This window comes from Mugil cephalus, chromosome 6 (genome assembly GCF_022458985.1).
Source record: "Mugil cephalus isolate CIBA_MC_2020 chromosome 6, CIBA_Mcephalus_1.1, whole genome shotgun sequence".
In the NCBI taxonomy this organism is placed as follows: domain Eukaryota; kingdom Metazoa; phylum Chordata; class Actinopteri; order Mugiliformes; family Mugilidae; genus Mugil; species Mugil cephalus.
This window is the reverse complement of record NC_061775.1, coordinates 18,730,583-18,756,296: the sequence shown is the minus strand read 5'-3', so window position 1 is coordinate 18,756,296 and position 25,714 is coordinate 18,730,583. Positions and strand designations below refer to the sequence as shown.

General features: G+C 42.1%; 1 protein-coding gene across 3 annotated transcripts; it reads left to right on the top strand.

The window, feature by feature from the left end:
• The first annotated feature begins 312 nt into the window (after nucleotides 1-312).
• On the top strand, nucleotides 313-4,941 carry hykk.2 (hydroxylysine kinase, tandem duplicate 2). 3 transcript variants are annotated; one of them, XM_047586132.1, is made up of 6 exons: nucleotides 313-412; nucleotides 1,082-1,387; nucleotides 2,218-2,360; nucleotides 2,518-2,698; nucleotides 2,923-3,095; nucleotides 4,054-4,941. In XM_047586132.1, the coding sequence occupies exons 2-6, from the start codon at nucleotides 1,087-1,089 to the stop codon at nucleotides 4,114-4,116; spliced, it is 861 nt and encodes a 286-aa protein (XP_047442088.1). In that variant the 5' UTR covers nucleotides 313-412; nucleotides 1,082-1,086; the 3' UTR covers nucleotides 4,117-4,941. The 3 variants fall into 3 exon arrangements, with proteins under 3 accessions (XP_047442088.1, XP_047442086.1, XP_047442087.1); XM_047586130.1 differs by having other exon boundaries at nucleotides 2,923-4,941; XM_047586131.1 differs by lacking the exon at nucleotides 313-412 and adding an exon at nucleotides 493-646 and having other exon boundaries at nucleotides 2,923-4,941.
• Nucleotides 4,942-25,714: the final 20,773 nt, after the last annotated feature.

Sequence of the window (25,714 nt, the reverse complement as noted above, 5' to 3'; positions counted from 1 at the left end):
GACCATTTATTAAAAAGGGTTCAATTTCATAGTGTTCGAGTAGCAAGTGAGTTTATTTGATATATGTTAGATTTGAAATATCCTGCCTGACGGCACTTGTGCCAATTAGACTTTTATGTTGAAATTGAAAGGATGTGATTTCTCGTTGAGAGTACCCGGAAGTTAAGGGTTTAAAAAATATATATATAAATAAATAATAATAAAAAAAAAAAGGTTGTGCACCACTAACAGTTCCTAATATTCCTGCTTTTTAGTAGTAGGTAGTAGCATTAGTTTAACCACTATTAAACACCACATTAATTCCGTAAGGCTTGTTACCGGATGTTGATTTCGGGTCCACCGGTAGATACATGGTGCACACTGCAGACGCGTTGTCAGCAGTCACCGTCCGAGGTTTTTCCATACACCTGTGGTAAGTACTCTGGCACTGCACGTTTACCTTGACGCACGAGTCCAACAAAGTAGTATTTTTCTAAGCCGCCATGGCTGAAACTTTACAAAGAGACTATTTCTTCGGAATGCGGAAGTTAACGTAAATTGCGTTTCAGAATACAGGGACTGTCAGTTTATGTTAGTCCGTCCGTATTGTATATAGGTTACGGGAGACGGTCGAGGTGCGTTAACCTTGCGCGCAGCGGTAGCAAAGGTAAAATAAGTGTCTTCCAGTAATGGCAAGATGTACACTTTGCAAATATCGCTCACAGATTCGGTTCTGTTTTTCTAATGCAACTCAAACCGCAAACTTGCGGAAAAATGTAAATCACATGTCCAAGATGCCGTATTTTATCTGCCACGTTTCGTTCTAAAACAAACGAGCAGCAACAAATGAGGAATATTTACAATTTTATTCATTTTTTTTATTATTTATTTTGCAGAAATCAGTTTAATGACTGTAGGTAATCACATAAAATGTCACTATTGCACAAGGGCATCCATTATGGTCGTTTTAAAATAGCTCTGAGGAGCCACCAGGTTGATGTAATACTTTTATTGCACTTTTCTATTATTCTGTGCCTCAATGCATATGCAATTTTTACACCAAGCACAGCCTTTTCTCTGATGTGATGTTGTTCTCATTCAGCATAAATGTCTGTGAAGCATGCCCAGCCCAACCTCAGCCAGTCTCAAGCATCTGAGTTGGTGAAGAGGCTGTATGGGCTGACGACGTCAGAAGTTCGCTCGCTGCCCAGCTACGATGACCAGAACTTCTATGTGGCCGCTGAGGGCGGCGAGTACGTCCTGAAGATCATGAACACGGAGGACAGTAAGAAGCCGGACCTGATTGAGCTGCAGACATATGCCATGTCCTTCCTCCACAAAAATGGACTCCCTGCTCAGACAGCCTTGCCCAACACCTCGGGACAGCTCATGACTCTGGAAGAAATCGGTAAGAAACCAGTCGGACCAGTTCAGTTATGAAGAACTGGGTCGTCAAACACTCTGAATGAGAAGTGTTCTCCAATTTGTCTGAAAACCCAGATGACAATTGCACCCACACAGTAGCCACAGCACAGTGTTCCCACAGGAGCCTACTGTGCTTGTCAACCCGCTTTACAGTGGATCCATTTCCCTTTCTCTGGGAAAACGTTCTTAGTTGACTGTGGAAACAGCCTGAGGCTTGGGTGGAAGATTTAAACACTAAAAAGCAATTAAAGTAAAACTGCAGACAGTTAATATTTTGACACCCCTCACCTCCCCTGGCCTTTTTGTTGAGCTTATTATGCACACTAATGAAGTTTTAACGCTAATTTATTAACGGGGTGAGAACTGTTTGTGTTTTTTATTGCAATTTATATAGTATATGACACAAAGAATAAATTTTTGACTTTTTATATCAGTCCCATGTAAAAGATAACAACGATAACAATGTTGGATTTAGTGACAAATAGCAGTTATCTGTGCAGTTCATGTCCATGAATACTAAACATGCGATAAGAACAAATCCATAAAACACTTTGCAAACATGCATCATCAGTTCATACGTACGTGTACAACCTCTTGTGAGCATGCTGCAAGATTATGAGAGATTTATACATGATGCCTTCAAGCAAAAACGCACAAGCCGACCGTGGCAGATTCACATTCTCAGTAATGCCAACAGTCAGATATCACCAACGATGAACATGCTCTTAAAAAAAACTACACACCGTGGACTTTGTGAGGCCTAAGAGTGAGGTAAGTGGCTGTAACACTAACCCTTCTCTTTACTTTTGACAGACTGTGGTTATGGCTGTCAGAAGTACCTGGTGCGGTTGTTGACTTATTTACCTGGGACCACCATTTCCAAGACTCCCTTAACGCCTCAGTTACTGTTTGAAGCTGGTAAGACAGCAGCTAAAATGGACAAAACCCTTGAAAAGGTATAACATATCACAGTATATCACGTTATCTATTTTACAAATGCCTGAATATTTCCGGGGTTTCAGTGTAATCACTTTAACTGTACATTGCTTCTCAGTAGAGGGCTTCCTTTTAACTGTGTCTCACTCTTTTTCTTCCTTTTTTTTTTTAATCCAGATGGACCACCCTAATCTAAGACTTCTCGAGAGGGAGAACTTCATATGGAGCCTGTCCAGTGTTGCCCTCTTGGATGCGTACATTCATGCGTTGGATGGAGATCCGCTTCAGGAGCTTATAAAATCCGTGATTCGTCAGTACGAGACCTATGTGGTTCCCAGACGCTCCAATTTCCGCAAGTGTGAGTGTGAAATTTATTCTTTTAACTTCCAAAATTCATTTAAATGCCTTTTTTGAGGCAACAGTTTGGGTGAACGGCAAAGACTTTCTGTTCACACAGGTTTTTAGCGCGTTCATACAGATTAAAAACTTCTCGTTGGATCAGCCGTTTCCACTCAGACGTTTGTATACGTCCATGCTGTGACACATTTTGGTTCAATTAATCCCAATTCTTTCTTCCCTTAGGCATAAACCACGGCGACTTCAATGACCTCAACGTGCTCGTCCAGCCCGACGAGAGCGGCGGCTACAGGATTACTGGCATCCTTGACTTTGGCGACATGAACAGTGGCTACTACATCCACGAGCTCGCCATCACTATCATGTACATGATGACGGAGCACCCCGAACCCGTCGAGGTGGGTGGACCTGTCCTCGCGGGCTGGGAAAGTGTCCTCCCTCTCAATGAGGTGGAGAGAGATTGCCTCTACCTGCTGGTGATGTCGCGTTTCTGCCAGTCCTTGGTTATAGCTCGTTACACGGTCACCTTGCACCCAGAAAACGCAGAGTATCTGATGATATCATCCAGGAGGGGTGTAGCCATTTTCAGTCAACTCTTGGAGCTGGGAAAGGAGCGGGTGGAGAAATTGTGGTTTGAGAGTGCTGCTCAGTTCGGTGGCAGCAAGTGAGAAACATTTCAGGAAAGCCATTCAGAAGTAGGGTTCTTCGACTGAGCTGCTATTCATTCAAATTAAGTGGGATTTAAAAATCAAGAGGTACCAATATTAGAATTGAATTCAATGTGAAAGCAATACACTAATTATCCTGCCACTTCAAACTTTGATCGACTGATTGATTCAGACACATCGTAGGAACAGTGTTATGTGTCTGGATTTAGAATGGGTAAAATGGATACTGCATGAACAATGAAGAACCAAAGTAGTCATCAAAATATCAGGTTTAGAATATGAAGGCATATTCTTCTTAATAAGTGCCTCAATCATCAGGGTTTATACACGTCGGTGGACTCACCAAGGTGCTCATCTGAACAAGACTAGGAAACATTTTTACTTTGCATCTGTTGTGTGCAGAGAAGCTTTTTTTTTTCTCGCATTATATACAAAAATCACATCTATTTACTCGTCTGTGTTCTTATGGTGTATTTAGACACATGGATTTTGGTGCAAAATGTTCACAATGTAAACTGTGGACCATTTGAATTCAACCTGTTTACAGTTTTACATTACCAAGCTGCAAAGCTCCACAATTTAATAAAGTAAAAATTAACATTTGAGGGACCACCGGTCACGCAGAACAGCAATGATTAACAAGTATCTGAAAATTTATTTAATTTGTTTTTTTGTTTTTTTTGCATAGGTAGCAGTAAATGAAGAATGTGTGTTTGTCACCTTTACTCTCCTAACCGGAAAACATTGGTAAAGTGCAACATATATTAAACATAATCCAGATGTGAAAGTTATGTCTTCATATTTTTTACTTGAATACAAACTGGTGTGCAGCTAAAATAACATTTCCTCATCATCAGTGAAAAGACGACAAAAACAAAAGTGGAGTAGCCTTGAAACTAGTGAAGATTTCCATCAAAAGTTACATAAGTGCTGTTCACATGTTTATCAGTATGTTGCCTTACAGTGGGATGCAAAGGTGGTTCAGGTCACAGCCATAAAGGGGGTGGGTCACAGTTTGTACCAGTGATCTTGTCTTAATAAGCCCACTTTCTCAGATCTGCAACACTACTGCTCGGATTGTCGGGCATACAAGAGTCAACATTCAAAATGCGTTTTTGATGCATTAACTGAATACAAATGCTTTGTCCTATGTTGTCAGCATGGATAACGTTTGTATCGAAATATACAGTTTTAGTCTTACTTGACTGTGTATTATATCAAGAAATTAGATACACTTTGTCTTTAAACAAGTGTGTCGGCCCCAGCTTACACAGAAACACAATGAAACACTGACATATCAGTGCAATAATCTCCAAAACAACAGCATTGTAGAAATCATGCAGCCATAACATGAACTTTTTAGAAAATCATGAACTGGAACATTTTTTTTGTTTGTTTCTTTTTTTTTTCCCCAGGTCTTGTCTTTGCGATGCCCCTTTGAGCATCTTTATCTGTAATCTGGTGAATTATTAATTTGCATGATCTTCGACCTCGTTGTAAAATAAATCTTTGCGGTTACTGCACTTGTAAAACAAAACTCCTCTCTATGCAAAAATAAAAAGAAGAACTCCTCTCAGTTCATTGTTTGCTGGAATCTTATGACCTTTTTCAGTTTGTAGTTTATGTCCAGAGTCTGGACTGCTTTTTCTGGACTCCACCACAAACAATCAATTCAAGTAAATCATATTTCATTATATAATCCATTAATTTTGAGCATGACGTACTGCTGCACTTTACAGGTTTGAGCTGAACTCATTTCCCTTTGGACATTTTATATTTTGCATTTTATTGTGATTCATGGCATTAGCTCTAGTATTTGTCCGTACATTATTTTGCTTCCCGTGAACCGTTTTACAACTGTATTGTCCCTGTGGGTAAAATATGGTGTAATTCTGCCCCCGTGTGGCCATCAAAAGCTCAAAAGCATTCATAGTTATTGCAATCACTTTTCCCCTCTACTACTTTGTGGCCAAAAGCACATGTTCTACAACGTTTATTAACTTATATGAAACCTGTTAAAGTCGTGTCTTGAACCATAAACCTCATCACTGCTCAGATATTAGGCTTGTGGGGGAACCAAGACGAACGAAAAACAAAAACTTGGATTGCTGTTTGTGTGGCAGCCGATCATCCAGGATGAATCAGATTAGATTTTCATTGTATGCGTATGTACACCAATCAGACATAACATTATGACCACCTGCCCTTATATTGTGTAGGTCTCCCTTGTGCCTTCAAACCAGTTCTGACTCATTAGATGGGCATCGCAACGGGACGTTGATAGTGGGGGTCTCTGGATCCTTTAGGTGGAGGTGAGGGGCATCTGTGGATCAGGCTTGTTCCAGTTCATCTCACAGATACTTGATCAGTCTGTGATCTGGTGCATTTGGAGGTCAGGTCAACACCTTGTGCTGTTTTTCATGTTGTTCCTAAACTGTTTTTGTGTGTGTCAGACTGCATCCTGCTGGGGATGGCTGCTGACATCAAGGAGCTCCTGTCAGTGGTCATGATGTCACCAGTGTACTTCCTATTACAGTGTCACTCTTGTCTTTTAATCTACTGTTTTCATTCATGGAAAGATGCCACTGACAATGCAACAACTTCGGGTAAAACTTCACCCACCTACGTATAAATGACTTAGTAGCTCTTACTTACACCTTATTAGACATGAGAGATCCACGATTCAGTGTTTGTGACTTACTAATGTGTACAACTTCTAATGCGGATTGTCATTAAAGAGAGAGAACCCCACTAATGAGTATTTATCTGTGTTCATGGATTAAGGTTTGCATCTGCATTATTATCAACTTGATTTAGATGATGCCACTAAACCACTGATTTTCTATCCAAATAATAAAACTTTCATTATGTACTGGTATGAATTGCATATTCATGTATATCCTTGCACCTTATGGACAAGAACAAAACCCCTTAACGTAAGGTAAAGCCGTAAAAAAAAAAGTCCAACACTAGATGGAGCCATCACCCCACTCATTCTCCTTCATAACGGGCCTTCACTATTAATCACACTCAGCCTTTAAACCTGGAGTAATTACAGCTCTGAGAGGTGTGGAGTGGGACTTCATAAACTGTGTTGTAACTGAATTAAATCAGTAGTTTGTGTAAAGGCCTTTGAGCTTACGCTGCCCTCTTTCAGAGTGTGAAATCATTTAATTTAAATGAAAATATAACATTATTGTTTAAGGTAGAAAGCCCATAAAGAGCGAATACACTTTCTGTGCAAAGTAAATGAAGAATCCGCTATTTATTAAAGCAGATCTGGGGGTTTTAACTCCAGCCTCATCGTCCTTAGCGAGGCGGATTATACACAGAGGCTGCACAAATAAATGTGTATTTTTCTTCATTCATACACACACGCACACACCTTGTCTACCTTCCTACATTTCAACCTCCCACCTCCAAAACACCATCTGCCCTCTGCCCCCGCCACAGCTTTCGATATGTACCTCCAGTCATGCAGAAAAAGTCACAGTGTGCGTCTGCGAATGTCTGCCTGTGTTTACGTTTGTCCCCCGTCTGTTTCGCTGTAGTTCACCAGCACGAGCGCAAGTGAACCTTTGCTCCGTGTCCTTTATAAGCCGCCATCACCCCTCCTCCACCACCACCACCACCACCACTCTCTCTTCTTCCTCTTCTCTTTTTGTCTTTGTATTACTTTGAATCCACGAATTGTAGCTGCACTAGAAATGGCAACGCTCAAAGGACTTAGCTTAATACACCAACCCCACTTATCAGTGCCATTAATCCTCTTGGCATTTCGAGACGGGAGCACTGGGTCTACGCCGCACCTTAAATACAAATATGCAGCGGTGAATTTTAATTTACACTCCAGTCTCGAGGCTTTTAACATCCGAATTTAGTCGTTCTAAAGAGGGAAATGCATATACACCGATCAGGCATAACATTATGACCACATTCTTAATATTGTGTAGGCTTCCCTTGTGACTCCAAAACATCTGTGACTCCTGCTGTGGATGGCTGCTGCTATCAAGCAGTGTCATTGCTATGGGGTGGGGGTACCTGGTATTGTGGGTGGTTGGTACATGTCTAATGAACATCCACATGAATGACACGTCTAAAATCTTCCCAGCAGAACATGAATTGCCACAAAATGGTTCTCCCGCCAGTGATTTTAATGTTGTGGCTGATCGATGTATAAATATCAGCCTTCACGAATGACTTTTGCACATATGTAAATATTCTTGCAGCTTCAAAGGAAAGGTGCCAGTGTGCAGATGAGTGGAAAAACAAGATCACCATACGTGCAAATTTCTGATTTGACTTCTATTCTATTCTCATCTCCTCCTCCGGGTTAAAACCGCCTCATGAAAATTTTCACGTTACCACAATGAAAATAATCTTGCATTCCTCTCTTGAAGTCTTCATCATATTTCTGATGGAACATTAGCCACTCAAGCTGCAGATACCACACACTGTGCTTTATTTTTAGAGGGAGAGGACGCTTTCCACCCGATAACATCCATCACATTTCGGCTGCCAGAGATAATCAGCCGCCACTCTAGCCGGTCTCTACGAGCTCTCGGCCGATTCCTGCTGCCACAGAAGCGGATTAATATTCAATAATGTATACTTTTTTCGCAGCTGATTTTGCAGTTTTTGTCTTTGCCTCGAGCAAAACTGATCGTTTTAGAGAAGGCCAATTCATGATTTATTTGTTATTGATTTCACATTACAACTTATAACTTACGACAATTTCCTTTTTTTTCCTCCCCCTGACATTTCATATATGTGGTTACAGGGATGATTAAAAGAGATAAAGATTCCTTTTACAGTCCTCTTACGGCCAGAAAGCCGCTTTAACCACAGTTCTACAACCCGTAAACTCAATTTAATATACACATGAAACGCTCTTCCTTTCTGCTGAGGGGCTGTAATGCTGCTGGAGTGGAGTGAAGCTGAATCAGAGTTCCTAGAAACGCCGGTCTGTGCTCTGAATTTTGCATCTTGATGAACCTGGCATGGAATTAAAAAAAAAAAAGGAAGAAAGAACAGGAACTCTAGCATACGGGAAAAACAACATTTCTGATAATAATTATATTCCCCAGTCTAGACGAATCCGAATTCGAATGTACAGGAAAATACATTAAACGCTGAGATTTAGTTGGCTCTCACTGTGAGGTCGTTACTAACGCGGCTGTACGTCTTTGTCTTAATTGAAAACAACAGTTAAATTCATCAGGCCCGGCTCTCGGACGCGCCGCCAGTGCCGTTGCTGCTGCCAAGCTGACCTGTTTAGGCTAATTCACTTCATGGATCCCTGACAGGCTCTTGTGTAATGCATATCGCTTCATGGCCGAGCGATCTATAGCGGCCACGATGTCAGAGTTGATGCAACGCTAATGGGCCTCTCTCCTGTTTCTCATCCGTTGTGCTGACAGTTTGGCAAGGCCCTGAGCCGGCTAGTTTTACACAAAAACGTGTGCCCATTACTTAATTATGTATCGATTTACTTTGCGTCTTAGATGCAATTGTCATTAAGTTTTTTATATATATATATGTTATTTCAGAACCGAGGAAACGGCAATTTCATTTGTATTCAAATGAAAGTACACTTCAAGGATGAAGTCACCTCTACAGTGTGACAAATTTCTCACACAGGCATGGGCGCAATGGCATTCAGCCAGTAAAATTGTGCATATAAAAAAAAAAAAAAAAACCCACAAGGGATGCTGCATGCGATTGGGAGCAGGGCTACAGAGGAGACAGGTGCCTCTGTTCGGAGGCTACTGTGGTAGCCAAGTGCTTTCTCCGGTCTTATCAGTTCATTTCAGAAAGTCTGGGCTTTACAGGCGCGATGCTGTTCCTCTATCACGAGCTGCTCTCCCATCAGGACTACAAAGCTCTCCCGATGGGCGCGCAAAAGAAAATAGACACTGGCGTGAATTCATTACAACTTTAGCACATTATCGCGTGTCACTTTTTTCGGCGGACGTTCTTGGACGCCACCCTCGCCGTAACAAGGCAACTGTGACGGCCTATCTGCGGCGAACAGGTGGGAAGCACGGCGGCCTCTCCGGGCTCCAACGCTGGGGAGGTGCACGGGAGAGAGGGGTGGCTAATCGATTAGACAGACTGGGTTTACTGAGCCGACTGAGTCACAGGGTGACCGCCGAGGCAGAGAATGGATTCTGATTCCACTGAGGGCCCGATCGCCTGAAATGGAGGAAGTTTTCAAGCAGCGTATGCTTTGCTGGGCAATAATATCTACAGGATTCTAGGTTACAGTAAGCTGAACTTACTTGGCTAACAGGTAACCAAGCAAGTTGAAACCAGGCGACCCACAGTTTTATTTGGCTTCAGTTGATCTAATATTAGTGGGTAATATCCTGAGGTTGATTGTCAGAAGCCCCATTAAAAATGACACGAAGGGAATAAAGTGCCTAAATGAGGATGAATGAATGACTGAATGAGTGCAGGCTTCCTCCCAAATATGTTGGGTTGTAATGGCGAGGACGCACTTATAATTTTTTACCGTGGCACTAACAGAGTGCAGTTTTCTCTTTTTCTAAATGAGAGATTTTCCACGCTCATGAGATAACGATCCCAAAACAAAGTGTGAGCTTTTACTGCTCTTGAACTGTGATCACAGCGGGAGGGAGTGCATCGAGTGGAACCTCTTGTCTCGCGCGCAAAAAAAAAAACACAAAATAATGAGGTTTTTCCACAGATTTCCGCACCCTCTGTAGGTTTTTTCGCGCCTTTAAACCTTGACAGTGGCATCCCACTTATTTCTTAAAATGTGAGAGAGGAACAGTAATTACAGGGAAATGGCAAATGATTGTTTTGTTACGGTTTGTGATTAATTCTTGCTGTTTCAAACGGGCAGAACTACAGAGCAAGAAAGTTGAAAATAAAACTTATTAGACGACACCTCAAACTTTATCCCTCTGGCAACTCTAAGAAAAAGTCATAGATTAGTTTGCAGTGATATAACAAGCAGAATGTTGTGTACTTTTTCCTCAGCTTTTCCTGTCCTCTTTCTTGACTCCGTCTGACTTGATGGTGTCGTGAGCCGCCCACACGGAAAAATGTAAACTATGTCTGACACTTAAACTGAGTTTTAAACGCCCCCACACGCCCCTCAGCTATATAATGGACGAATAATTCCCCCGTCAACTCCGCTCAATTCCATATGTCATGTGCGATTTCGGCTTTTACTGCAGCTCCGAGGGATTTGTTGAACACGTGGGAATACAAAAATGTTGGGCAGACATTTTGAAAGTTAAGATCAGTATCGATCTGATGGCAAAGATGAGAAAATAAATTGTTGCTTGGCAGAAGTAAACAGCTTTTTGACAACAGACTGCTGCAAATCGGCTGATTGACTTTTAAGACTAAGAAAGTGGTGTTGTCTTTGCAGGCTGCAGACGCTAGGATAATCAGCTATTACCTATATGAATGTGTATTTTTTTTAAATGTCGTTCAGTTCCATCTTCTGTTTTGTAGGCTACTCTTGTTCAATATTTACTTGTGTAACTTTAAGGCCGCTTTTCACATGTAATGCGGTTGTCAGCCTGAGCTGCAAAAGCTGTAGCCCCTGGTTAAGTAAAACATTTCAGCTTTCCGATAAGCAAACCCATGGATGTTTCCCCACCATCTGCTGAACATCACAGTAGTACGGATTCACTGTGTTCTTCCCAGGCACATGAAGAAGCCGCATTTCTCAACCCGCGTCCTTGCCTTTTGCTTCGGTGCTGGCAGACTTGTGAAGTCGCGGTCCAAGTCCTGCTTGACTTCATAGTTTGCATCCAGCCAAAAATGGTTTCTACATCACCAGACGTGTTCATTCTCAGATGGAGGATTCTTTTGTGTGTGAACGTCCAAGTGTGCCAGAAGGCACAAACCAGGTGGTGATGACTAAGACTTCGGCTCAGCGGCGTTATTGGATTCTTCCCGGGAATGTCAAGTTTTCTAAGTTGATTTTTAACTGTAAAGTAATCAGTTACATTTCCAGCATGTGGTGAGCAAGATCTGTTGTCATCTTTTGAAAAACAAGGCATAGCACATAGCAGACCTTGCGGTGAAGTGCAGAGATAAGGCTGTGTTTTCATACGATACAATTCCCTTTGGAAAGGAGAGATGGAACATATTCGTTTCTGTGGCTAGTTTGTCTGAAGGTTAGGTTTCATGTTTTTATTGGACAGTAACAGCATTATCTGTGCAGATTCCTTGGAAGTTATATGTGCATATTTCATATTTCAATAACTTGCGTTGGCTTAATAGTTATCTCAGATAAATAACCATAACTCGTCCATTTTATATTACATTTGCACTAATTAAACAAATGATATATAGGTTTATCAGAGCCATTAAAAAGGCTCTTGTGAGTCATTTATTTTTACCCTTGGACCTATTGGAGCCAAGTGTTTCCAATCATTTCTTCTTTTATTCATAGTGGTATCGGTGTCATTTAACAATATTTCCCTACACTGTTTTCTGTTAACAGAATTGACAGGGGTTGCTGAGCTCCTTGTGGCTTTAATTCCCACTATGCTGCACTAATGTGATGTGATCACAGGTGCCATCTGAGATACTGGATTGTGTGCAGAGATGTAAAAGATGTGTAAACTTGTTAAAAAAAAGGCACTTACAGACAAGTTTGCTCTTGGTTAATACTTGTTGACAGAGAAAATTGTCCAAAATCTGCTCACTCCTTTCCCTCTTTTACCGCCTCCTTCCTTCAACTCGGTAAGATGATGAGTGGTATTAAGGGCTGAGTGGATTCAAGCTGTGCACCCTGAAAGAGGCTGCTTACATTTCCCTGCAAGCGCTGCTGATATTTTCTCCGCATGATGCTGACACCATGCGCAGCACAGCTCAATTTGAGAGACATATTCAGCTCAAAGTGCCAAGAGCAGCGACCTAAAACTCAACACTTCCGAAATGCAAGGAAGACGTGTTACTGTGGGAGACATACGTCTGGTGCAAACAAGAGCAACTGGGTGCTAGTAGAGGTACAGTACAAGAAGTGAGAGACAGATGCACTGTTTCGCGCTCTCCAGAATTACAGGTCATCAACCAGCTTGTCTCAGGCTGTTGTAGGAGCTAGCTGTGTAGGAGTAGAAGAAGAAAGATTTGACTCAGCAGCACACAGACCAACAGTAGCCCCCGAGTGGAAAGAGGCAGAACTCTCATTCATGTGGATGGAACGAGTCCGTTAAAGCAGTAGAGATGCAAACGCAGGTGGCCTGGCAAACAGATACAGTACATATTCATAGTCAACACCGATTAGTCGCTGATGACATCACTAATAAAAACACAGTAGAAGGTAACGCACACAACTCATGCACTACATATTGTACGCTGCAGAGATGTGTAGCCTGTGTCCAAACAGGCTGCAAATCCAATAGCATTTAAAAGCACTCCACAGCATCTTGTAAAATGGGGTAGTGTAGCTGGGTTAAAAAATAAATCAGTACCTCTCTGAAGCCTGAAATTCACCAGCAAATCTTTGATCTTCATTCACCTTCTATCTGTTACTACAGGCGTTTGGTGAAGTTGTTATTGTGACTACCTATAGAGGATTTGGACTGCTCTTATGCTAGCGTTAGTGGGTGCCTTTTCGGATTGGTGTGCATTGCAATAGCACTTGATAAAGACAGCCCCTCTGTCTTCATATGGAAAAGGGCATTGTTCTGTGATAAATGATTTGACAAATAACTTTAAATGAATCATTATTTGCCCGATTCTTATTACGTTAATGCTAATGCTAACTGCTAGCTAATGCAGCATTAGTTCCATGTCTCAGGGGTGTCCAAGCAGAAGGTGCATTTTCTATGTTACCCTCCATAGTGTACCTGTTGTAATATCTTTGTTGGAGAGGCTTCATTTCATAAAGACAGACCAAACTTTGTCCCCTCTGTGTCCTCCTTTGGTCAAATCGTCCATCCAGTGAGTGAGAGTGTAGGGATCGGTGAATATAGTCCCATCAGTCACAGTCAGCTTTTTTAAAACAACACTCAACGGTCTTGGAGAGTGACTGTATTAGCGTATTCTCTAAACTATGCGTTTCCCTCATCCATTCATGCCAAAATAGTCCATTGAAATATGCTAACAGCTGTTTGCAGGCTGTTGTGTTTTAGATTTTTTTTGCCTCCAGCTAAGCCCCGCCCCTCAAAAAACGTCACGTTGTTCACAAGCAAGTGAAGGGGTCTATAGCGTAGTGACACAGCAGTAAAGTCGACAAACCAACTCTTCAACTAGTTTGTACAGCCCCTAGTAAACACAAAAGCAAAAGTTAACAATGTTTCTGGCAGGAACTTTGTATGAGTATTACAACCTATTTTGTTGTTTTGCAGCATTTAAGCGTAACTTCGCCAAACCTGATGTAAAACAGTTGTTTTCAGTTTAAAACCTAGATTTAAAGGTCAAATTTCACTCTGGCAGAAGTGAAAGTTGGGAATGTAAATTGTGTTTAAGAAAGGATAGAAAATAATTATAACTCGATTAATACAAATTTAAAGTAATGATAAAAAATGGCACACAAAACTGTGTTGAATCTGTGTTGAATTATTAAGATGCTCCAGTGCATTTACTACATTATACTGTTGAAATGTGAACTATAGTATATGCTGTAGAATTTGTTTGTGTACTTTGAATCTAAGTAATTAGCAGTCAGGGAAAAGGTATTTCAGATTGAAGGGTATAGCTGAACAAATTAAAAGCGCTATTTCAAGTAAGTAAATTATTTACTTAAATTCACCACTTCTGCTATTACGTGCTAGCCGACCAGCTAATACTACTTCTAATATAGTGATAGAACTGAAGGACGTGTTGTTTGTGTGTCTGATTAGGGAATTAAATCAGTCCTTGCTACGTGATGTTGTAACAGCTGCTTTGCTGTCACCGCAAAAAGCAAGTTTTACTTTTCCTCCACCTCCAGCCATTCCGCTATTTTATTAAACACATTGCCGTGCATCTGGTTTCCGTCATGAGGTAAGCGGCGTACGTGAGTGCAGACACCGCAAGATCACCAGAAACGGAGAAATTTAAGGGAAAAGGCAAAGAGCGCGTCTCTCGATCCAGTTCCAATCTTAAACTGTTTGAGGCGTTTACATTAGTTAATTGGACTATCATTTTACTGAGGTTATATCTGTCGTTATTAGAGTGAGCGCTAACACACTTTGAGATTCAGCTGAATTGACTGTAACGCGAGGTGTGGGCTCTTCAGTGGAGCAGACTGCGCAAGTCAAGCGCAGTTCATCACATTCAGCATAATGTGGATGTGTACGGTGGGTGCAGGAGGTTGGCTGTGTGGGTGGGTCGGCCTGCGTAGTAAATGTGGCTCACTGTAAGTGAAGATCAGTCAGCATGTAGTCACTGTGTCCGTGTGAATATGGCACGGTGGACACTTCACAGACTGTCAGTCTGGACGGACGCCCATTAGCTTCACTGGGAGGTTTTGTTTAGAAAAAAAAAAAGTCATTAAGATAATTGAGTCCAAAAAGTTTTAGCACCAAAAAGCCATAATGTCTTGCTGAAAAGTGTGTTTATCTCTCTCCCTTTTGACAAATTCTATCTATTAAAAAGGAGGAGTGTAGAAATTAAGAGAAAAAGCCGAGGAGGAAAAATCTATTTTACTGAAACAATAAAGTAATGTGAGATTGTGCAGGGTGGCAGGAATAGTTAAGCCAACAGAGAGCGTCTGCCAACTCTCCATAATATTTTCTCTGTCGCAGGCCCTCCCTGCTTCTAGATAAAACGGGCTATTAATTCAACATGTAATTTCCAGTAATTCTGCAAAATCTCCTCACTCTTTGAGGAGAGAAATTGAGGTGACGCGGGGTTGATTTTTGTTTCGCAGCTTGAGGAAGCGGAATTAGGTCTCATTTTTTTCTTCTTCATTAGTTTTTCAGCACACATAATGGGGAACATAATATTTTGTTTCTTTTCTCCATTAATTTTGGGCATCCAAGACACGTGTTTCAGATAAAAGTCTTGATGTGACCGTATGATGTTTGGCTGTGTGCAATTATGCACACACATGTGCACATGTGTTTACAGAAACATGGTACTGAGAGCAAATGGAGGTGGAGATGGAGACGGAAAGAAACTCTCCACCGGTGGGGAAAAAGATGTGAGTGAGTGGGAGGTGTAGACATCTAAACTGTGAATCACCGGGAAGGAGCGAGGGGGGTCAGCATGGCCCCCCATAACGCTGATCTACGTGCCGCAAAATCCCACCGAGGCCTATTCTTGGCCTCCACCACTTACCTGTTCAGCCAGCTTCACAGAGCACCGCATACCCACGAGGCTCGCCTGCAAAATGCAGCCCAGATCATGCAGCCTCGGCTCCACGGCACCTACTGATCCACAAATAACGCGCATCATTGCATGAGATTCAATACTGCATCTGTGTTTTGAGAGTTTTCACTTACAATAAATGAAAACACATGGAGGCGGATCACTGATGTCAGGCCTCGGGTAAAGATTTTGTTCAAATAAGACAAAAGCAACAAAGAAAGAGAGAAAGAAAGAAAACAGTCGAAACTTTTTCCAGTTGTGGTGCAAATGTTTTTTTTTAAAGCTGTCATGAGACTGCTCCATGCGTCCAAAGACACATCAAAGATGCTTTATTGTTTAATGACATCTTTATTTTGGGTGTGGGAACTCTTCTCTGGCGCTTCCTGAGTCCGAGCCAATGGGCAGAAATGTGTTCATTTGCCCATAACATTACTAGCTACTTACTTCTCTGTAATATAAAGTCCCACCAAATGAAGCTTTGAAGCTACGAACCAGTGGTAAGTTTTAGTGCCCTTCCCTCTAGTTGTTTCTCTGTGATTTGTGGAAAAAAAAAAAGAAAAAAGCTTGTAATCTCAGATTTCATAAGTCCTTGCCCAGATAGCCCATGTTGCTTTTAGGCTGCACCGTTTCAGACCTCTGCTGCTTTGCCGTTTCCCCCTAGTGCCTGCTTCGTTTCCCCTTGCTAGACATGTGACCACTGTAACCCACTGTATGTAGTTACTGAACATATTAAACTTTTACAAGACCGGTTGTGTCTTGGACCTACACTGATCAGGGCATAATATTATGACCACCTTCCTAATATTGTGTAGGCCTCCCTTGTGCCTTCAAACAGTTGGGGTTCATCAGAGAACGGACATGGGCCTTCTGAGGTTGTTCTCTGGTGTCTGGAAACAGGATGTTGTTAGTGGGGGCCTTTGGGTCCTATGGGCCGAGGGGAGGGGCCTCTTTAGGTCAGGCTTGTTCCAGTGCATCTCACTTCAGTTTGGAATATAGTAAATGGTCTAGTCTAGATGAGTGGTGCATGTCTAAGGAACATCCACACGAGTGCCAGGTCCTAAAGTTTCCCAGCTGAACGTTGTATTATTCTCTTGTCAGTGGTTTTTATGTTGTGACTGATCAGTGTATATTCCTGTTGCCAGTAACTGAGATTACTTGATTACCCTGCGGACTTATAACATTTCATCCTTTCTTGGCGTGTGCTTGTTTTTGCTTCGGATTCGGAGCTTTCTGTTTATGACTTTACCTGTTCCACATACTGTATATTCTATGTTCCTCAGCCAACCATGTGAGTTTTCCTCTTTCTTTCTCCAGTCTGAATAATTTCCTGAAAACTAGTGCGATTCTTGTTTCTAGAGTTCACCTCCTATTTGTCTCGCAGTTAAGCTCAATAAAAGCACCATTTCGTACGATAGATCTAATCTACTGCATCGAGCCAGATAAGATTGTGTCTGCTAACTTAAAAGCAATCGCATTATCAGTGTCCTAAAACTCATTTTCAACGTTCTGCCTCTTTTTGTGTGGCGGGCTGCATTAAATCTCTGCCCCTTTGTCCTCTCGGACTGCTAAAACTCCTTCCATTTTTACAGACTTTGTATGACATAGCTCTGCAGCTATTGCACCATCTACAAAAACAAAGATTCTCCACTCAGCATCTGCCGATAGACGGAGGAGGATGTAAGTGTGGGAAAAGGGGTCAGAGACGTTGTTTTGGCTGCACGCGGCAGCCTCGTAAATCAGCCGCTGTATAAACCGTTTTCGCTGAGAGAAGGACACGGAGGCGTCAGTTGGCCTGCTGGATCAGAAGCAGGCAAACAGAAATAAGAACTATGTTTATGTGCGGCCACTTGCGTCTGTATTTGTGTTTGCTTTTATGTTTAAACACACTTGTGTATGTGTATGTTTACTCAGTTTTCCAACAGGGATCATTAAATCTCAGGAAGTCCTGTCTGCGATGTGCATGCATGCATGTATTCATCATTTTGATGAAATTAGCCAATGTTAATCATTCTTCTCATTATTTATTCTGCTGCTTTGATTTGAGGAATGCTCTGCGGTTCGAATAATCCTTTGGCAAATATATTCAGAAAGCGTAATGCAGCAAAGGGGTCAGCTTGTTAGCTACAGCTAGACCATTTCTCAACCTACAATTGTTCACATTTTGTCATCATTAAAAGTTTGCCAAAGTGAATTTTTCCACATGCAGTGTCTTGGCTTCACGTCTCCATATTAGAGTTGTCTGAATAATATATACAATATTTCCTTCCATCAAAGTTCATATCTCAGAGCACATTTTGTGTATGTTGTTGTGTGAGCGGTAGAGATGCAGTGAATTCCCTCAGCTTTTTTTTCCATTATTGCCCAACAACATCAAATAAATTGATGCCTTGTGGATTTATAATGGCTTGCTTGTTTTTTTTCTTTCTTTTTCTTGTGATTAGCTAAATTCTGGATGTAGTTTGTTTCAGGGCTGCCATGATTATTTACTGAGCCAGATAGAAAATGTGAGTTGAATTTGTTTATTGGTATCTGGTACTGAACGTTAACTAAAATAATTGTTTAAAAAAAAAACTTGGTCAATAGATGCAATAATAACAGAAAACAGACAAACTATTTTATTTTATTTATACTACTGGTGAAAGCATCCAAGCTAATGCTTTAATTCTGTCCAGTTATGTAACTTCTCTCCTGACTTAGTTGTTCTTTTTGTGCCTTTGCTGACACATAACGATTGTCTTTGTTGTGCTAATAACATTTTCCACTAATAGGGCACTGTGGGAATGACCCTTCATGTGTTCCCTCTTGATGTGGTTCAAATTAAACGACACGGTGGATTGATCTCAGCTGAAAAGGAAGGGATGCTACTGCTCCTTCTGCCGTGTCCTGGAAGAGCAATCCAGAGGACACAACCTCAGAAAACCTGCGGAAGCTTAAAATTAGCAGTAGAGTAACGTCGACGCCTTTTCAGGAGTCGTGCCGTCTGACATTTTGCACCACTCGGGTGACTTCTGTGGAGCAGCATCATCACTCCCCCTGAGAGACAGAGGTTTTTTTTTTTTTTTATTCATGACAAACAACAAGGAAGGCTGAGTGACTGGCATTTTGACACACAGGATTTGAGATGATGGTGTGTAATTTCAATACCCACTTAATTAACAACAAAGACACAAATGAGACTTCTCATGGTTTGATTTGTTCATTTAGATTTAATCTGCGTAACGCAGTCACTTGCTGTGATATGAGTCTTGGTGAATTCAGGGACCCAGTTTGATCTTAATGTGGCCGGACCAGTAACACACTAGCATAATAACCTGTATACATGGCCACAACTTTTCCTCATGTTTTAATGTGAAGAAGTAAAAGTACATCATGAAAATGTTTACATTAAATTAACTGTCCCTTTACAAAACATTTCATTAACAACCCAAAATGTTGTTAAAAGTGCAATTGCTCTCATCTACAGTTTAGTTCTGGATCTCAGTGTTGTGTTACGTCCGCAACGCTTACTAAAACAGTGTGATCCTGAGTGGACAAATTAGGACAGTTACTTTTAAAGCTAAAGCGAAAAAATATCTGTCCTGTGATAGACTTGTGGCCTGTCTGTGGTTGACCTCGCCTCCCACCTAATGAGCGATTATGGAAAATGAATGAATGAACAAGTAACTTTTGCTGAAAAACTGCAGTTTTCCCACTTTAATTTATCTTGCAGGCTAGACTGGACAGAGTTTGTAAACAGTATGAGTATTTTGAGGGACGGGGCTTAGCTGGAGGCAAAACATCTCAAACAAGCTAGCTTGTAAACGCCGGTTAGCATAATTCAACGGACTGTTTTGGCATGAATAGACGGGGAAAACACATATTTTAGAGAATATACTAATACAGTCACTCCCCAAGACCATGAGTGTTATTTTAAAAAGTTGACTGATGGGACTACATTCACTGATCCATACACTCTAACTCATTGGATGGACGATTTGACAAGACTGCCGACCATGCAATGGCCAGACATTTACTCAAACCTAACTGAGAAACAGCACGTCTACACAAAAGAAAAACTGAAGGCATTCAATTTGTAGATGGAACCACTGTGGAGGGTAACGTAGCAAATGCAACTTCAGCTTGGACACTCCGAAACATACAACTCGCATTGCATTAACTAGTGGTTAGCATTAGCATTAACGTGTAACAAGACTCCCCCAAATAATAATTAACTTAACGCAATTTTAGTCACAATTTAGTCTAACCCATCACGTTATCCAAGCTGTAACTGATGATGTATTTCATATTAATCTTACCTGATATCAATTATGCGCTGCAAACAGAGTTGTTGATTACTGTCTCGCTCCAATCTTTTCCTTTAATCGCATTCAGCCTCATCTACAACTGGTTGTGGCTGGTATGCGATAAAACTTCAACTTGGTATCTTTGCTTTTTCAGTTTTGGCACCAAAAAATACACCATGGTTGACAGTGTTCCCCTCAAGCTTCCCTCTGTTTTGCCCCGAGCTAACTCATAGCCTATGAAGGGGTCTATAGAAAGTGAAATATGGAAAATATGGGAGGCAGTATTCATAATTCATAGTATCTTCTGCTTATTTGCACGCAAACTTTCCACTTTCCAGTTTCTGATTGTAGTCCCAAGTCATACTGAACAATCATGTTTGATTTGGTTGCGTGCAGGTAAACAGTCCAAGTAAAATGCAGAATTCTCAGAATATCTTGGCACACAAGCTAACACGCCTGTCAGTTGTTGTAGTAGTTTTAATGAGTGTAAACTGTTCAGTCGTAGATGTCGCCCTTTGACTCCAACTGCATTCTCACGTCTCAAGTTGCTAGTCGGGCAGTCTTCAGGCGGTCTGGATATCTGTTTTCTGGACACCCGCTGGCTAGACCAGAAGCCACCGAACCATCAAATGATACCTGACGTGTTCCCAGACTGCCTTATACTTGGCTGATGTCGTATTGCATTCCTCCCCGATAACTCTATCGTTTGTCGTTGATATGGTGCGTGATATGTCTGAACTGCTTTAGAAAATAATCTTTTCATCGGTTTTCTGCAAAAGCGTAATGTTTCTCCTAACAATGTCAGTCATTTTGACAACACAATAGTACCATCTGCTCTCAATCCTTATCTTATGGGCTCTGAAGGATAAGACACAAAGGCGCCAAGAGTTGCCGAACGCCAATATAAGCTTCATTACGTATTGCATCACTTATGTGTTTGATACCACTTCACACTGTATATTTGTCTTTATGCATGCATTAGACGTTGTTGTGCATATTTGTGAGTGTTTCAGCTTTGTACATGGCCTTCCCGTGTACAAAGTTCTGTACTTTGCTGTACTTCGCTTATAAAATTCCCCTCTCTATCAAAGCCCATCATTTCCGAATCATTTCTTCATTGAAATATGTTGCTACGGAACTACGTCCTATTGAATGTGTCAAGGGGATTTGAGGTAATGGGTAAACTGAAACAAGAGCATTCTGTTTAATGCAATGTTCCGCATCGGTGAACAACAATTTGGGTCGGCTTATTTTTTTATGTATTTCTTAGAATAAAGAAATCCTCATTGTTTAACTGAAGAAACTAGTTTTGCGCGAGCATAGTATGCAGAGAAGCGGAACGAATGCAGAGTGTGTGCACACAAGAAAAGTAACATAATCTTCAAAGTGTCAGTCTGTGTTTATGTAGTTTTTATACAGGTTAGTCATGTTTGATTAATGACTCAGATTAACTTTACTCTCATTCTCTTCAGCTTTGCTCACTGGTTCTCTTTTATTTCCAACCAAAATCAACACCAATAGCTTTTTTCCTTCCTCCATTCACCAGTGACCCAGGCGCCTTATTCACTTAATTTGGTTGGGACAGTTTATGTTAAGGTTCTGATATTCAGATTCACAGCCAGGATGAGACACTGATGAGTCCACTGGATGCGTAACAGGAAGGCCCTGTGGCTCATTTTGGGAGGCAGGCATGAGCCATTAACAACAAACTCCGGTAGAGGCTGCGTGATATTGAACCAAACCACAAGCACGAACCTCCCACTGCTTTAAACATTAAACACATCATAGCCATTGTTTGATCACGTTTTAAGGCGGACTCCGAGGGAGAAAGAATTACAAGAAACCACGTTAAATCTCTACTGGTCCTTGCTGCTCTCACTTGCATGACCGTGTCTGTGAAGTTTGTTGGATGCGATGTATTTTATGTTGGATATGCTGTCGGAAATCACTGACCATTATTTTCACAAGACATTTTTTATGCAAAATGCATTCTGATTTATATTTGGCGCACTATGAGACGAATACTGCAGAGTTCATTGACTTCCTTGTCTCTTGCCTCCATTCCCTCAGTGACTACATCACGCCAATCTAAGCAAATATACGCATGAATACGACCTTTGAGGGAAAAATTCTGTTGGTAAGCCACACGACTTTTTGAATGCACATCATGGGCTGTTTGCTTCGCTGTCCTCTTGGCTGTGAGGTGCCAATCACGTGTGTATTGACATGTGTTTGCTGTTTGGAAAGCAGCTGCGGGGCATTCTCACCAGCTCGTCTTCGCTTCATGTGTGAAAAGCAAGTAAAATGCAATTTAGGCAGATTTATTGATTGCTGCACACTGCTTTATTACCCAGAAAAAAAACACAATGGTTTGGCCAGATTCCCTGCGACTATTACTTAATTTCTATCTTTATACATTTCACAATAATTCTCTTACCACCTGCAAGACTAGAAGTCATCCAGCTGGCACAAATAACTGGTCATTCATCAACAGCTTGCTTACGTTTAAATAATTTTGATACCGTATCCATCTTCTTTGGCAGGTCTAACATTTTGGCCAAAAAGCCCTACTGCGTCAACACCCACAGGAAAAAAGAAACCTCTAAGTAACAAGAGAAAGGACTTTATTTGTCTTATAAAATATCTTAGGGACATGGGTGATGAAACCATTAAACAGTTATGGGAGACATAACCCTGCTGACACTGATGGTTGCAGAGATAAGTGGGCGGGGAACACACCAGGGACAGATCATGCGAAATCTAACCCGCCCCATGAAAGCGCTGCTCTCCACCTTACAGTCCATGACTTGGGGGAAATGGACTCTCTGAAATTCCACTCTGGCTCTCCGTCTACCTTCCCTCCCCTCTGTCTCTCTTCTTGGTCTCGTTTCCCTCTGTCAATCAGGATCGCGTCCAAGTCTCCCCACAATGGCCGCCACCAGCACATGGTTCAAGCTACCATTTCCAACCCCCTTCTCCCGCTGACTAATTAGTGTTATGGTTAGTTAGCATTTTTGGCAGGCCGGGGGTTCCCTGTGACATTATGTCTAAAGCACTTGTCAAAACAGCGGTTTGAGGAGCCGTGCTGGACTGCCGGCTGGGGAGGCTAGGGCAGCAGCCGGGGTGGCGGTGGTGGAGGGGATAGAGGGGGCCAGGGAAATTGCGGGTCGGCAAGAGGAGGGGAGAGAGGCTGGCGTCTCAGGCGAGGCCCTGACAGCTCCAGTCTCCAGGCTCCCTGCCCGCAAACGGCACCGGGAATCGGAGAGACAGGCAGCATTAGCTGAGCTTGGCTGGAGCTATGCTGCAGTATGCAAACTGTGCTTTTTTTTGCCCAGAAGCAATCCTCTTCCTTCCCTCCAAATCAGGTTAAACATGTTCCGTGTGTTGCAGCGCTCAAGCTCGGCTGGTGTCGTCCATCCTTTGACCACAACCTCACAGAGTGTGAGAAGGAAAACAAAATAACATCTCACTTCTGCGTCTACCTACTTTTTTCCTTTTACTTTATCGTCCTCCCTGCTACTTCTTCTGTTTTCCTCCCATATTCTTTTCCATTTGTTTCTCTTCACCCTTTCGTCTCCTGAATTTTTTTCTCAAGAGTCTTCTGTTTATATGGAGTCATACCCCCAGCTGGCAGCCCATTTACCTCTGATCTTAACTGATCCCCTGCTGATATGCTATCACTCATGTCAAGAGGAAAACCTCTATGTAATATGCCTCGTTATGGGAGTTGGAATGCATGGTGGGCTCTGGAGTGGAGAAGGCAGCTGAGCAGTTTACGCATTACCTCAGCCAGACAGTTACGAGTTCAAATGGAGCATAAGCGTAATATTATATTCGTACGAATACATGTCAAGCTGTGGTAACGCACCAGGGTCAGAGAGCAAGAGGGGCTGAGACACCAAATACCCTGAAATGAATGGTTAGAGGGCTGCTTTATTAATTTAAACAGTAATCAGGAAGTCCTTTTTTTTTTTTTTTTTTCATAATTTTCACTTGTTAATTTGTTAAGTGACCGCCGGCTCATATGATTCCCGGTCAGAAGCGGGAAAGACCATTGCTGAAAATCTGGTTTTAATCTATAAATTCCAGGGCCAGCGCTCACGCTTCATCTATTATGAATATCTAATTTACTATAATGTTTTATGAGTTGAATGCGTCATTAATCGGCTCCTGAGCGCATGTCACCGGCTAATCTGCCAAGATTTACTCCTCTAAGTTACACAGTCGCCGTGTGATTGCGTAAAACTTCTTCACACATCCACACAAGGCCAGCAGAGAGTGAGGAACCCTGTCCACGAGCCCAGAACGTGAACAAATGGGATGTGCTGTAGATACGACGGCTGTACTTTGATATGGTAGACATACACATCCATCCCTGTTGGGGGGAGAAAAAGGAGAGAATAGTTTATTTATAGCAAAATATAGCTGATAGCAAAATAAGGAAGTACACCTCCCAACCCACAGTATTGCAGATACTGAATAAAACAATACAAAAAAAAAAAATGCTCCAAATAGATCACATATGGATGTAAACCTGCGGCATCCACTTCAAAAAGAGCCGCGATTTACCAACATTGTTGCCTTCACATCTTATAGGTACTTAACCTACAGCAATAGTCGATAAAAAAAAAAAAAAAAATTGAGCAGAGTATACACCATAGACTAGGTATGAACACACACCTAGTAGCTGTATTGTGTTCAGTATTATGTGTTGAAAGAGGTCAAAGGGTCAGCTCAGAAACAGATTTGTATCACAGTGTTGTTGATTTCTAAACTCCAACACATGATGTCACCTCTGTTTAAATCCCCTTGCAGCGCTCGCTTGCCCAAAATTCAACCTTTCGTGCTCCCCCCCCCCCCCGCCGTCTCCTGTGGAGTCCGCTATTTATTTGAAAAGTACAGTCTACTCACGGAGATTTATGCCTTTAAAATAGGGGGGGTTTATGGTATCTCTGCCAGTTAAAGGCTCCCAAGGTTGCGATTTAGTTTTTTTTTTGTTTTGGTCTGGAAGCTGACTTCGCCTCAGATAAAACCATTACTTGTCACCTTTCCGCATAGTACAGTGCATTCGCAAGTTCACGTTCTCTGTCCAGTGTACGATACCTGTGCGCGGGCGAAATACGCTATTTCTTCTCCGCACAGGATGCAGACTTCAGCTCAAAGACCTGTTTCCTTTTGAAATCCCTCCGGAAGCCTTCTGGACACGGTGCTGATATGGAACTGAAGTTTTCTCTAACGTCTGGTGTTAGAAAAGGAGGCAGGTTGCATATTAACATTTCCCATCTCTGCCTTACAGTGTGAATTCACACCACACACTGTTTTTACTAAACAGGCTAACTGGGCAGAGTGCGGGAGCCGAAAAACCACTTGTGCATCCTCATCCCGACTCTCCTATTCGTACCTCCAAAATACATATACACACCCATACAATCTGTATTATACGCATCCGTTACTGTAATTGCCAGACTCCAATACAACTTCTTCTAGCTGCAGACTGTTCCAGTGGAATCCGTGTGTAAAGCAGAGGCTGTCGGAGAGATCCTCAGGGCAGAGGTTCATCAATAATGCAGCAGAGGGAAGGTGATGTCTGGGTATGGCAGGAGAGGAGCATCTGCCCTCGGGGCTCTGAGGTCCGGTCAGGCCCTGCGGGCGGAATGATAGGCTGGCGCCCCTGGGGCAGCAGGCCACCGACACCAGCACTGGCCGTGGAAGCCTAGGGAGAAACCCTGCTGTTTGGATTAGCTCTGCCAGACGTGGCCCGTGTATGTGTGTGTCTGTGCC